The sequence below is a fragment of the Galleria mellonella genome, unplaced genomic scaffold, assembly GCF_026898425.1.
Source record: "Galleria mellonella isolate WM207_F2 unplaced genomic scaffold, CSIRO_AGI_GalMel_v1 utg28, whole genome shotgun sequence".
NCBI classification, from domain to species: Eukaryota; Metazoa; Arthropoda; class Insecta; order Lepidoptera; family Pyralidae; genus Galleria; species Galleria mellonella.
The window spans coordinates 2,328,127-2,343,085 of NW_026442064.1; the positions used below are offsets into that span (position 1 = coordinate 2,328,127).

General features: G+C 33.2%; 1 protein-coding gene across 1 annotated transcript in view; it reads right to left on the reverse strand.

The window, feature by feature from the left end:
• Positions 1-1,663: 1,663 nt before the first annotated feature.
• The window catches only part of LOC113514176 (laminin subunit gamma-1), a 46,378-nt gene continuing 33,082 nt past the window's right edge, over positions 1,664-14,959 (reverse strand). The window contains exons 18-29 of the mRNA XM_031911535.2: positions 14,473-14,593; positions 13,850-14,034; positions 12,404-12,521; positions 11,364-11,605; positions 10,387-10,591; positions 9,958-10,195; positions 9,167-9,369; positions 8,260-8,341; positions 6,943-7,031; positions 6,070-6,199; positions 4,800-4,893; positions 1,664-4,196 (exon numbers count right to left, since the gene is read on the reverse strand). Coding sequence (XP_031767395.2) covers positions 4,046-4,196; positions 4,800-4,893; positions 6,070-6,199; positions 6,943-7,031; positions 8,260-8,341; positions 9,167-9,369; positions 9,958-10,195; positions 10,387-10,591; positions 11,364-11,605; positions 12,404-12,521; positions 13,850-14,034; positions 14,473-14,593 — 1,858 coding nt within the window. The 3' untranslated portion in view covers positions 1,664-4,045. The remainder of the gene's footprint in view (positions 4,197-4,799; positions 4,894-6,069; positions 6,200-6,942; positions 7,032-8,259; positions 8,342-9,166; positions 9,370-9,957; positions 10,196-10,386; positions 10,592-11,363; positions 11,606-12,403; positions 12,522-13,849; positions 14,035-14,472; positions 14,594-14,959) is intronic.

The following is a 14,959-nucleotide window of genomic DNA, read 5'->3' on the forward strand; positions in this document are numbered from 1 at the left end:
GAAAAAGTAGCCTCTGTGTATGTGTGTGACCTGAGGGCCTACCATGAAATGTTTTCCGAAATTTCGGATCCGAACGAAACACAAATTTGATGTTTAAATTACATAATACATACCGTTTAAAAATATAAAAAATGCTAAAGAATCGTTCCTTTGGACTTTTATGGTAGGATTTATGACAAACGCAATGTTAAGCTCCATTAACAGGGACGATTTCGGTATGAACAAAAACACGAAATTGAGCCCGAATATTCGGACTTTTCATGGTAAACCCCCTAGTCTATTATTACAAGGACCTAAAGCTATTGCCAAGTAAATCGTTAATTAACTCAGGGCTCGAGTTGCGGTGGATTTTAATGATTAGTATGCATATAAGGTATAATATAAATACTTATATCTACTTATAATAAAGTTCTTATGATATAAGTACAATATCTTAGTAAACTAAACCTTAAAGCATTGAGTTAAGGTGTAGTTTGCCTATGTATTAAATGTAAGCCCGTTAGATATGGGGGCAAATGAAACCAACGATAGACAAGTTTTCGCTGTCGCATACATAAAACAGAACGAGACAGCGTGCTCTATTATCCTTTTCTCGCCAATGTGCAAGGTAACGGAAATAGATTTACCGATAGTTCCGTTTGCAACTTGTCTAAAGGTTAAATATAATTAAGGGGCATACAGAAAAAATGGTTTATTTTTCACGCATTAAAAAAAAAAAGATTTTACTTTTAAATTATTACAGTATATTCGTAAGTACCTATATAATTATCACTTCTTCCATACAAAGATCATACACGCCTCTTATATCATGCACATAATAATAGATGTTGACATATTTAAGATAATTTTTCAGAGAGAGGGAGGCACGACCCTTTGGGCCCCCATTTAATATGCCTATGGGTATTAGATACGTTTGGGATTGAATTATCGAATGATGACAAAAAAAAATAGTAAATATATCATTCATAACATCATTGTGTCAGAGAATTGCACATTTATATTACTAGGCGTTGACTTGTAACATTTTTTTGTAATTTTACCATTAAAAAAACTAGGTATGGGCAATACTAATACCGCTCCGATATCTACATATAGAGTATGTAGATACTGATGACGGAAAAATGATCATTAGTATATATATATATATATATATATATATATATATATATATATATATATATATAATCAATTCAAAAAAGAAAATCATATTAATTCCATTTATTGTTTGTTAGTTTCGCTAAAATTCATAAATGGCTTGTCAAATTTATTTTTTTTTTCGTTTTATTCGTTATAGTTGTGGTTTAGAAGAAAAAAAAAAACGTAAAAACCCCTATAATTTAGCTACTTTGAATTACTTTAAACAGATGGCGTTGTAAGTGATACGAAATTCACAGTCATCTAGTCTTAAAGAAAAGTCATAAAGAAATATGGGTAAAAAAAAAATTTGAGCCTCCCATACTAATTTGACAGTTGAACTCGGTGTGTTTTTTTAAGTTTTTTTTTTTATTTTTATTTTATTATGTATTTTTGCAAAGAAAACCTTTATGCCATATTCACGCAACGCATATTATATATATATATATATATATATATATATATATATATATATATATATATATATATATATATATATATATATATATATATATATAAGATTCACTGATATAACACTGTCTTAAAAGGATGCTAATAAATTTTATTTCTCTTTATACTTATTTAAGTAATTATAAGAAACTTATTTTTTTCTTTCTTTATATTAAGAGTATTTTTATACAACATATGTATCTAATGAAAGCTTTACCAGAAAAATAAAAAATATTTACTATGACAATACAAAATATTGTATCTAGATAAAAAAAAAAACAAATAGTATAAAAAAGAGACAATTGTATAAGGAATCTCTTTTCTAAACTCTATAGATAAGTAAAAAAATAAATGCAATTTGTTACTATTAATTTATATCTAAGTCTAGAACATTGATTTCCCATCTATTCGAGATATATATCCTGTACAGTTACATGGATGTTTAGCCAAAATATATACTAAAATGATAAATAATCTCAATAGTAATTAATTATAGTCGAAGATAACGTATTTAATTTTTCAAATCAAGCTTTGTAAGAGTACAAAAGTGTAAAATTACAAAAAAATGTTGCCAAGTCACGGTTGATTCGTATACAAATAGTCTGTAGTTACAATACCTGAATTAGACCTTAAATAAAGCTTAAATAATAATTGTCAATATAACAAAATACAAAAGCATTTCAACGAATCCGGTTATAGAACTATTTATAATATATTTATAAATTTTGAAGAGTTTGAAACTTTGCTTTTATAAGTATACATATAAAAAACCTCACGAGGATATTGTAAAGAACAAAAAATAATATGTAATTGTAATTTATATAAAAAGTTTTTTTTTCGATCGAGATTATTATATTATTTTAATATTTATACAATATTGAATTTTGTAATTAAATAATTTTACAATATCCTCGTGTTTTATTTACAAAACCAGTTTAAATCGTCCCTTCAGTTCCTTGAAGACTCTAATTAAAACGTAATTAATTTAATTTCCTAATTTTTTGGTGATTTACATTAAATCAAATTAATGAGGAGACAAATGCTGTATATTAATTAAGCAGGTCAAAGATTTATTCATCATATTTATTATAAATAAATTATTATTTCATAAAGATACTAATAACACATCGTGGAGGTACGGACGATGTCACATAATCCACTGCATTGAATTTTTTATATCTATAGTTGTCATGAAAAAGTATTCCATCAATAGTTTTCAGTCTTTCCCAATTCTTTAAAATTCTTTAAAAGGCTTCGGTATCTCTTTGCAAATCCAACATATATCCCATATTTGCGGTTATATTAATTTTACATCAGTATTTTCGAAAACGACTGTGTCTTCATTTAATTAGATAGTTGGGAACTATGTGAACCTCGACTGCCTACTTGTATGTTACGAGCTCGGCCAAAACAAATTTTATACAGTATTAACTTTTAAACTGCTGTACTTTTTATGTTTTGTAAGAGACAGGAATTAACTCGATCATTTATAGATACAGAACTGTATTCTGGCCATGTTAACAATTAGGCTGGTCTCTTACTGCATGAACCATTGTGGCCAAGAACTCAACTATAATAATAATTAAAACTAACTATAAAAATAATTGTAAATATTGTAAATATATAATAATTGTAATTGTAATAAATTGTCAGTTTTCAGTCATTCCCAATTTTAAAAGGCTTCGGTATCTCTTTGGAAATCCAACATATATCCCGTATTTGCGGTAAATAATAATTGTAATAAATTGTAAAATATAAAAAGTGGGTTCTGGTAACCTTAATAAAGAATTATTAATTTATTGTTAGGCAAATTAGAAAATTTAATAATTTAAAAATTCAAGTAAATTGTCACAGTTTACCTAAAGAGTCTTGTTAATTCCTGCCTTTTGTTAAATATAAAATTTTATACAGACCTAATGCTAACGGTTTCCGCGAGACGAATGCCCGATTTATATAAATAGAATTAATCCATCAATCGCGTACGCCCGGAAATCCGTTACATTGTCTGTTTCCTTCAAGCGCACGTAACAGACAATTTTGTTTTCTATTCACATAAAATTAACGAACATTTTGACGTCTGCATTAAACGAATTCGACAATTGTGTACCGACGACTGATTCTGTTACAAACGTAACATCTCACATGAAAAGACTTTCCAAATATAACGCATCTAACACTAAGTTCTACATTCAACGCTCTCCAAACGATCTCTTATACTACGATAATTATCAAAGCCTGCAAACGCTGTTTTACCAGCCGTATTCAGGGTTTAAGAACGATCGATACGAAAAATCATTTGCGAATATCCCTAAGAACAACGATTCTATGGAATACCCATCAGATTACATGACACCGTCCTCTGAGTCCATAACGTGTCATTTTCGGCTTATAGCGCGGTGAATGCCTTCGAATAACCTTCGAATCGAATGCTTTATCTTCTACGGACTTAAAACTAGTTTATCTAAAGGCCTATCTGGTTTCTACTGTGCCCCTCGGTCGGTTCCAGGGTGATCCCTTTGAAACAGCCATTTGGCAGTTGTGAGAGTATAAATTTAATATTTTCCACTTCGCTCTCGAGGTGATCGCACTCGGCTTGGTATTGTTTCATCCAGCTAAAGAAAAAAAAAAATATTGCAAGAAGTTCGACATAGAAGATTTTTACAATAGACATGGATTTAAAAGAAAAAAAAAAACAATTACACAGGACAGATATAGGGAAGACAAGGTATTGTGTCGTATAGGGAGATCGAAAATATGGTACGGGATAGAGTCGGTTAGAGAAGAATGCATAAATTAGTTGACCAGTGAAGAGGAATCTTTAAAATTAAAATAGAGATGGAGAGAGGCAGTTAAAAGATACGTGATTGTTTAAAATGGTGATAAGCCATCATTTCACATAAATGCAACTTAGTAACATAAATGTATCACACACAACACAATTCAACAAATTGAATCACAGTATCCAGTACCTTTACTGCCATATCTTATCGTTCAACCTGAAACATAGATACATAAGCATAACTGCTTATCGACAAAAATAGACGAGTCAGATCTACATATATAAATCACCTCTGGTTTGTGCTCTGACTTGGACCAACTGTTCTTTACACCAAAGATTATTAAGGATTAAGGACTAGTCCATTTTTTATCATCTGTTAGTAAATTAAGTATTCATTATTATGAAGTAAATCAATAAAATAGTGCATGCTACGAACCCGCGATAATTATTCTTGGCCTGTTCGAGAGACTTGATCTTGCCTGCCAGATTTTCCGCTTGCAAATTTTCTTCGACCTCATCCAGGCTTCTCTCTAAAATAGTAAAGCGTACATGAGTGAAAGCAGAAATCGGCATTGCTCATTTTACTTGTACAACAACTGCATAGTTCAATCAAATAAGTCGTTATATATTTTTCTCAAACATGCTTGGGAATGTGAGCATTATTTTGACAATCTTCTTCGAGATAAATCAAAATTGCCCTACTGGCAAGATAGATGCGGGTAGCGGCTGGCAAAAGTATGAAAATCCATATCTGTCGTGTTTTGCGGCCAGATAAATTACTATGTAAACTCATATCTGTCCTTTAATTTAAAAATGGAATGACCTTTTACTTCGAAACATGGCTACCAAGGAGGTAATTAATACAAGGTTTTATTTAAATTTCGAACTGGCTTGCAAATAGAAAGCTGTTTATTGAAAAAAACAAAGGAATATTATGGCGTGTGAAAAATTATTAATGTTCGTTATTCGTCATTGAACTTAAAAAGTAAAATTGTGTTTTTGATTTCCGCGCATTGTTTGAGAAAAGTACTATGTAAGCCTTGGCCACAACTAGGCATTGATGGACTCTCGTATGTGTGCCTCGTCTACGCCTCGGCCCATATTTGTACGTTCGTCCATCAATGCCTCAGTTGCTGGCCGCTGCAGTAATGTACTATTATCTACATTATTAAATAAAGGTATCCCAACAAACTACGACAAAGAAGAAATCAAAGCAGTTTAAGGTCATTACCTAGTGGGACAGAACTCGTCGCTGTTATAAAACCTTTATTGGGTATCGGAGATACTTTGCGAGAGTCTCAATCGTGGAGGACCAGAGGGAGACTTTGTACAAAAGTCGATTGCTTAGGTCGATCGAGACAGAGGTACTCTGTCCCATTCGTGTTTCAACCGTAAAGCAATTGTATTTGCATGGCTGTGTTTCGGTTTAAAGGGTGGGATATGGCGTGAATTTACTGGGTATAGAGAAATAACATCTGAGTCCTCAGGAATGGCAACGCATGGGGGGTATCATGGGCGACATGGTAACAATATACTCTGTTACTGGTATTGCTCATGTCTATAGGCGACGGTTATCACTTTCCATCAGTTGGGCTGTCAGCTTGTTTGCCATTGTAAGTTGCATAAAAAAAAAAAACGCAATTTCCTGCGTTTAAATATCGCGTATACTGATTTTAAATACGATGCCTATTTTAAAGATTACGTACCGAGATTATCCAAAGCGTTATCATCCAGGTCGAGAAGACTCGCCAGCTCGTTTCTAATAGTTTGCAGATCTTCGAGGCCCTTCAATACTTGTTTCTCAGCTTCGCAGGTGTCGGTTTTCGCGAGTCCCACCTTAGATTAATAATAAATAAATAAGTTTCACACAAACATAATAATTTTCTTGTACTTGTTGTAAATACGCTAGGATCAGGAAAATTAACTAGTTTTTACAATTTTTCATGATAAACAGTCACGAGTGATTCCTTTATAACGTCTCTATTTATTTTGTCTTATAATTTCTGCATCTTTTTAATGCGTAAATACACATTGTCTTTATTAAATAATACGTTAAGATACATTTTATGCGTAAGTATATAGAACACTGATAAAAAAAAACGGTGTAAGCTAATTTGACAATTAGCTGACAAAAGTTGACCTGTTTTTAGACTTGATGCCCTATCTATATAATCAAGTTTTTAATATAAAAAAATAATGAAGGCTACCTACTGTATAAAATGAAATATATATATATATATATATATATATATATATATATATATATATATATAAAATAATAAAAGTGAGTTTGCTTGATTGTTTTTACTTAAAGCGTTAAGGTTATATGTTGCCTTATAACCTTAACGGTTTAAGTAATCTTTATGAAATTTAGTATATACGTTCTATATGGGATAAAGATGGATATAGTTTTTATTTTATTTCGATCAGTAAAGATATTCCGGTCATGCGGACGTAGTCGCGAGAAAAAGGTTCTAATATATAAAATAAGATGCATAATAAATACAATACTTTTTGTTTTTTGTGATACATTTAAATATAAATAAAAAGAGAAAAGAAATTTTTGAATGCACACTGACCTTCTTTTTAGCGTCCTCTGTCAACTGCATACTCTCATTCGCCTGCATTTCCAGGGTCTTAATTTGTGTCTCCGTGCCTTTTACTCGAGCTTAAAACAAAATCTTTCTTTGAATTTGATCACATTAGATTATAAAATATGTACAGTTAAATTAATTTACTTTATTAAAAAAAATTCTAATTATTTTTACTTTTTAAACGTGAATTATTTATTTATTTGTTTATTTATTTATCTATTTATTTATTTATTTATTTACACATACACTAAACAAACTTTTTGTGAGCGACGCACCTCGCACTTCGTAATTTGTTATAATTGTAACCACTAGCGCCATCTGTTAGTACTTTGATTGAATTAATGCTGGCGCGCATGCGCCGAATGAATGCCACGTGACACGTGTGTGCACGAGTTTTAGTTGTGTTTTGAGAATTGAATAAAAAAAAAGTGTCTTGCCAGTGTCCGTTTAATTTTTGAAAAATATCAACACCTTTTCCAGCAACGGTCTGTTACACTTTTCATTTAAATAATATCATTAGTTAAATACAATCGCTGTTTAAGAAAAATAATATAAATTATACATGTTACATATGACAAAACAACATAATCATGAAGATTACACATTTATATAATAACATTACTATTTTACTTTTAATTTTGAATAAAAAGAAAAACATATAAAGAACAAAATGAATGTAGCAGTGTTTGTGCAAAGGACCTAACTCAGCATATGTCGCAGTTCCAAATCTGTCAAATTCAATTTTAGCCAATGTAGCTTGGAATTAGGTATACTATATACATACCTAAATAAAGAAAAAAAAAAAACATAAAGCGACATTTGACACGTAATTACATTTATCTCTTTAAAAGCATCATTATAGCATCATCAGAAATAATTTGTCCAAGAATTGATAGAATTGATGCGATATCCATGGTACTGTTGGTGTCCATTGCCGACGTTTTTTTTTTATACAACTTAGAATGGCAAACAAGCTGACGGCCCACCTGATGGAAAGTGGTAACCGTCGCCTATAGACGTGAGCAGTACCATGGACATAACAGAGTATACTATTTCGCCCATGATACCCCCCATGCGTTGCCATCCTGAGAACTCAGGTGTTATTCCTCCGTACCCAGTAAATTCACACCATATCCCACCCTTCAAACCGAAACACAGCCATGTAAACACAACTGCTTCACGGTTGTAACACGAATGGAACAGAGGTACCCAAGCAATCGACTTTTGTACAGTCTCCCTCTGGTTTACTACATTTACCATTACCCATAGTATATAAAAAGAGATTTATTGTAAAATACTTACTGGATAATTTGTCTGCCTCATCTCTCAGTTTGACAGCTTCAGTTTTTGCCTTTGATGCCTTATTTCTTATTTTGTGTGCCTCCTGAAATAGTAGAAAATCAACTTTATTAGTTGGTTATTATGTTTAAGATGAAAATCCCATGGATTTTTTATTTATTTAACTCAAAAATTCAAAAGTATACAATGACAATTAGAAATTTCAAATTCAATTTAAATGAAATAAAGTAACGTAAAGTATAAATCAAAATATATACATAAAGGTACAAAAGGCGGTTTCATCGCTAGGGCAATACCTTACAGACAACCTTTGGTTAAAGAAGAACAAATACAAGTGGGTAGGTGGCGCTAGAGTAAATTAATTTTTATATGCTTAAAATACAAAAATATATATTACTCATAAATAGATATCACGCGCGTGTAACCGACCCTTATTACATCTTTTTTTTATACAATTTAGAATGGCAAACAAGCTGACGGCCCACCTGATGGAAAGTGGTAACCGTCGCCTATAGGCATGAGCAGTACCATGGACATAACAGAGTATAACTGTTTCGCCCATGATACTCCCCATGCGTTGCCATTACTGAGGACTCAGGTGTTATTCCTCTATACCCAGTCTATGGTACTACTATAGATAGTAGTACCATAGGCGACGGTTACCACTTTGCATCAAGTGGGCCGGTCTAAGGTACATAAAAAAGCCATATTAGATCATATCAGGGCATATTACTCTATGAGTCTCTCTATAGTATACCATAGACATAAGTCCATGGTACTACTCATGTCTATAGGCGACGGTTACCACTTTGCATCAGGTGAGCCGTCAGCTTGTTTGCCGTTCTCACTTAAAAGTCTCAAAGAAAAAGTCTGTCTGGTCATATTACTCTATGAGTCTCTACGGCCTCACCTCGGAAGCTTTGTCGGCGTATTCCTTCTGTGCTTCGAGGGCCAAGTCCCTGGCGTCCCTCGCCTTGTCGCTGGCTGTGATGAGGTCATCAGTGATCATGTTGATGTTTTCCTCGGCGGCGGCTAACTTCTCCTGTATGGACGGTATGTCTTGCACCGCTCGTGCAGCCTCCATCCGCGAGTCCTCCACTTGGTCCTTGAACTCTTTAATTATTTGATATAAAAGTAAAATTTTAAAATGTGTATCATGTAGTGCATATTATATCGAACTTTATAATTATGTATAAAATATAATATCTTTGACAATTTGTTTGGCATTCTGCATTTTAGAACTGATATAAAGACTTAAATTTGAACTTTAGAGTGTCTATATGTCAGTCTCTCCCTCAAAATATGACAAAATCACATTAAATTGAATGTTGAATTCCGAAGGTTTATCATTGTTTAAGTAAACCATATATTTATTTTAAACTGACTATGTGCTTATCAAAAAACAGCATATGCGAGCCAATGTACTGTAATTGAGGTATATGATATTATATTTTTTTACATAACTATAAATTTATAAGTCGATTTTAACACTATTCAGGTAATTTGTAATTTAAGAGGTTATGGGCCCAGTTCGTTGTTAAAAACTGTTTTCTAACTATATTAATAATAGCACGAATCGATCATAATAGCTTATTTCCGATACAAAGTACTATTATCTATTGACATGAATAATAATTATGTATTACATACAGCTTCTGATTTCCTAAGTACATATGTCAAGCTATTAAAAAAATAACATACCTTTCAACGTCTTATAAATTTCATTTGCGTCTTTCAAAGTCGCAATGGTGGAATTAACATTGTTCTTGGCCTCTTCCTGTAGCTCGTCCAACTTGGCTAGAAGGTCGTTCAACTCCTCCTGTCTGTCTTGACCCTGGTCTAACAGCTGCTTCCCCTTTCTGGTGGCTTCTACTAGGTTTTGACGGGTGTTCTCATTTTGGTCTACGAGCTGCTCATAGTCAGAAAGTTTGTCGTCGATCTATGGAACACATAAATTGAACATACGATCTATTTTTTTATTTATTTAATAACAAATGCTTTAACTTGTAAAAATTATGTATGATTCTATTTAAAAATCGGCACATAACTCCTTCTCTGTCACACTTTTGCAGGAACTGACTTAAGGTCAATTTACAATAGAATATTAATGTCAGAAACAACATCACTTACAGTTTTATTCATCGCCGCAGCTTCCTGGCGTAACTTCTTCAAATCGATGTCTGATAGCACAGTGGTGTTGACCTTAGCGAACAAGCTCACCGCCTCGTCGAGAACATTCTTAGTTTTGTCCAAAGCTTGATCGGCCAAGTCCATTATGGTGCCTAGTTTGCCAGAAGCCACGTTCACGTCGTTGGAGAAAATTTGGATTTCGTTGCTGCAAAAAATTTTTTTTACATACATACGTACATATCTGTCACGCCTGTCTCCCATTAGGGTAGGCAGAAACAATGGAACGCCAAATGCTTCAATTCAAATTTTTTTTCTCAAACTCTTCGTCGATTTATATTGAAGAGGATTGAAGACAGAACTAAGCCCAAACTTTTGGGAGAAAATGAATTGTTAGTAATGGGGTCTAACAGCCCTGTTGTTAGCAATATACCCTATTACATCGTCCTCTAACGCGATTTCCCCTGGAAACTATCGTGGTTTAATTCTTGTGTAATTTGTCACGACGGGTCAGCTAACCTCACTTAATCCTCACCTATCTTCTTTCACTGGTGCCTAACCTGTTTATAGCGATAGCGTGGGCGAGATCACCATTAAATTTTCACCCACAAAAAAGCCAATTTTTTGGAATTTTCAAATTCAAGTGCATGAAGCCATTATTTTTTTTATTTTTTTATTCAACTTAGAATGGCAAACAAGCTGACGGCCCACCTGATGGAAAGTCGTAACCGTTGCCTATAGACATGAGCAGTATCATGGACATAACAGAGTATACTGTTTCGCCCATGATACCCCCCATGCGTTGCCATTCCTGAGGACTCAGGTGTTAATCCTCTGTACCCTGTAAATTCACGCCATATCCCACCCTTCAGACCGAAACACAGCCATGCAAACACAACTGCTTCACGGTTGAAACACGAATGGGACAGAGGTAGTAGTAATCATAATAATAAACTTAACACTTTGTAGCTGTACCTTACCTTATATTAGCTTGTTTATTGATACTATCTTTAGCTATCTTATTGGCAGCTAGTGAAGTATTAAAAGCTTTCTCCGCTATTTCTCTTATATTTTTCGCTTCGTTCTCCAATTTTTCAGCTTGGAGACGCGACTCTTTAGCCAATTTGGACATTTCGCCAGACTGTTTGCCGAATTGATCGGATCTCTCCCTAGCTTTGTTTAGCGCTTCAGCACCTTCGCCTTCTAAATACTGCAGTGCATCCTGAAAATTCAAAACATCTCGTAATATCTAGCCCAGTCTTTTCTTTCCCGTGGGTGTTGTAAGAGGCGACTAAGGGAGAGCGAGAGATGGGCAGCAGCGTCTTATTAAATCTTCTCCGAAGCCTGAACTGCCAATCCATTTACCAAGCGTGGCAACTACTGGCAAAATCCTCCTAGGAGAATGTGTGCTTATGTCCAGCAGTGGACAGTTAAAAGCTGATATAATAATGGTGTAATGTTTTGTTCCCTATATATAGTAATTCTTTAACTATCATAAAACTATTTATTTACTGTTACATAGAGACTTAAATAACTATATTATAACCTCTTTGTTTTTTCCAATGTCTATTAAATAGAATATGTTCAAATAATAATTAGACAAATGAGTTGTTCAAAATACTCATATCTAATATGGAATTAGAAGAGGGAAAGGGATTGCTAGTTATGGGACTAGAGGCCCCATTGCTAACAATATACTTTATCAGGTCGACCTCCATCTCTTGATTGTATTTTTTTTTATGAATTCATCACTATAGGCCCACTGACCTGTTTTCATCCTCAACTATCATCTCTCACCGGTGCCTCGTCAGTGTATACCGTTAGCGCAGGCGGGGTTACCATTCCATTGTCATCCATTAAAAAAAAAATATGGAATTAGATATAATCTTTGTAACTGAAATTGTCAGTTAATTATAATGTATTAAGTGAAGTATCTCTTATAACAATATGTCACTTAATAATCCGACAAATTGTTTACATTAGCATTCGTATCTGTTATTATCACGATTGATAATTTTACCTCAATTTCTTTCTGAGCAGCTTTAATCGTTTCTTCTGCTTTGGACAAGTTGGGTCGGCTATTTTCTACCGCTTCGTTGCCATCGTATCTTTGGTGTTCCGTCTTCAACAGCATACTCCTGAACATCGAAGGAAGCAAATTTAAACAAATGTAATAATAAAATTACTATTTCTCAAACATGCTTGGAAATGTGAGCATTATTTTGACAATCACAATTCGAGATAAATCAAAATTGCCGTACTGGCCAGATACATGTGGGCAGCAGCCGGCAAAACTTGTATGTAATTTAAAAATGAAATGACCTTTTACTTCGAAATATGGCTACCAAGGAACTAACTAATAAAAGGTATTATTTAAATTTCGAACTGGCTTGCAAATAGAAAGCTGTTTATTGAAAAAAAAAAAACAAAGGAACATTATAGCGCGTGAAAAAATTTTATTTTTCGTTAATCGTCATTGACTATACAAGCCTTGGCCACAATTAGGCATTGATGGACTCACGTATGTGTGCTTCGGCTATGCCTCGGCCCACATTTGTACGTTCCTCCATCAATGCCTCAGTTGCTGGCCGCTGCAGTAATGTACTAATATATCTTATAATAATTTAATATCTTCTCATGCAAAAGATACATTTATCTATACAGAGTTAGATCATAATCAGAAAACTAATTAAAAAAAAATTATAGTCGCATGACAACAAAAAAAAAAGAATCCTGCCATATCTTTAATTAGGTTATTTAAGGAACATGTTCAATTTCTTTAGTAGAAAATAGACAAGGATGCTAAGGACTTGAATTTACGTTAACAAATTAAATTTTTTTCTACATATTTTTTAGGGAACCAACATTTTCAACCGATTTTACAAAAGGAGCGGATTTCTCAATTCAGTTGTATTTTTTATCTTTATTACCTCATAACTCCATCATTTATAAACCTTTTTAGTAAATTATTTTTCTCTCGTAAAAGTTATATCAAAATCAGTTAAGTAAATTAATTTTTAATGAGAATAAGTAGTTTTACCACAAATGAAGTTTATGTTTTTTTTTTTTTTGGGAATAAAACCTATTATGTAAATTATTGCTCTTTTATCAATCACACTAACATTTTTTTTATACAACTTAGAGTGGCAAATAAGCTGACGGCCCATCTGATGGAAAGTGGTAACCGTCGCCTATAGACATGAGCAGTACCATGGACATAACAGAGTATACTGTTTCGCCCATGATACGCCCCATGCGTTGCCATTCCTGAGAACTCAGGTGTTATTCCTCTGTACCCTGTAAATTCACGCCATATCCCACCCTTCAAACGGAAATACAGCCATGCAAACACAACTGCTTTACGGTAGAAACACGAATGGGAAAGAGGTACCCAAGCAATCGATTTTTGTACAAAGTCTCCCTCTGGTATATTACATATATAAATTTACAATTTGTGATAGCATACTTGACATCCGCAAGCCGGCTGGCCAGTTCCGAGAGGTGATCAGTCAAGCTGGATCCTCCGTTGTTGCCGGCCTCCGCTTGGGCTTCCTTCACCAGCTGCTCTATCTCAGCTCTCACACGTTTCAGTTCCAGGTCAAAGTCAGCATTTTCAACTACTGTAGGCGCTTTGGAGATTTTCGCTAAGATCTGTATTTAATTTATTGATACTGTTAAATTGTAAGTTGATGGTAGTCAAATAAATTTATATATCGAATTAATTTTAGTATCCACAGGTCGCTTGTGTGTGTGTGTGTGTGTGTGTGTGTGTGTGTGTGTGCGTGTGCGTGTGCGTGCGTGCGTGCGTGCGTGCGTGCGTGCAAGCGTGTATGTATTTGTGTATTGGTGCATATGTATATGTTTATTATTGAATATATATTTGTAACTTAAACGATTGCCTACCTGATTGATTTGTTTATTTTTTCTGCTTTTTCTTTAACAATTACCAAGTACATAATCTACAGAATTTAATTTAGAAAAATCTATTATTGGCCATACTGCTCTATTATAAAATGTTTGTTAATTTTATTTGTAAAGTGCTGTTGGTTTTTCTTTTAAATAAATAAATAATTACAAGAGTATACTCACTTCATCTAGGTCTCTCAGTTCACGCCTATGTTCATTGACCGCGTCCAGTACTAGGTTGTAACAAGGAGGACAGTCCTCGCATCCTAGCCCGTCAGCTCGCCTCTGTTTGTTCTCCATACATCTAACAAATAACATCAATTATAAAAAGAATTATGTGGTAAATTTAAAAAATTAAAAAATCAAATTATGAATTGACCAATTATAATTCATATAATTTTTGACACTTTTTCTTTTATTTAGTTCAATAACACGTAACACTTGTTACGTTAGGGCCCCAGATTTTACATTTGCTTTTTTTATTTCAATATTGATCTATAATTGTAATATGATTCCGCTCTTGGTTATATAACTAAAATAATAAAAAAAAAGAGCACATAACTTTACAATTTAGATATAGAATTTTCCAGATAGCAGTTCAACTTAAGATTTTTCAATATATTTTACGACTTTAGTCTAAACTAATATTATAAAGAGAAAAAAAAATTTT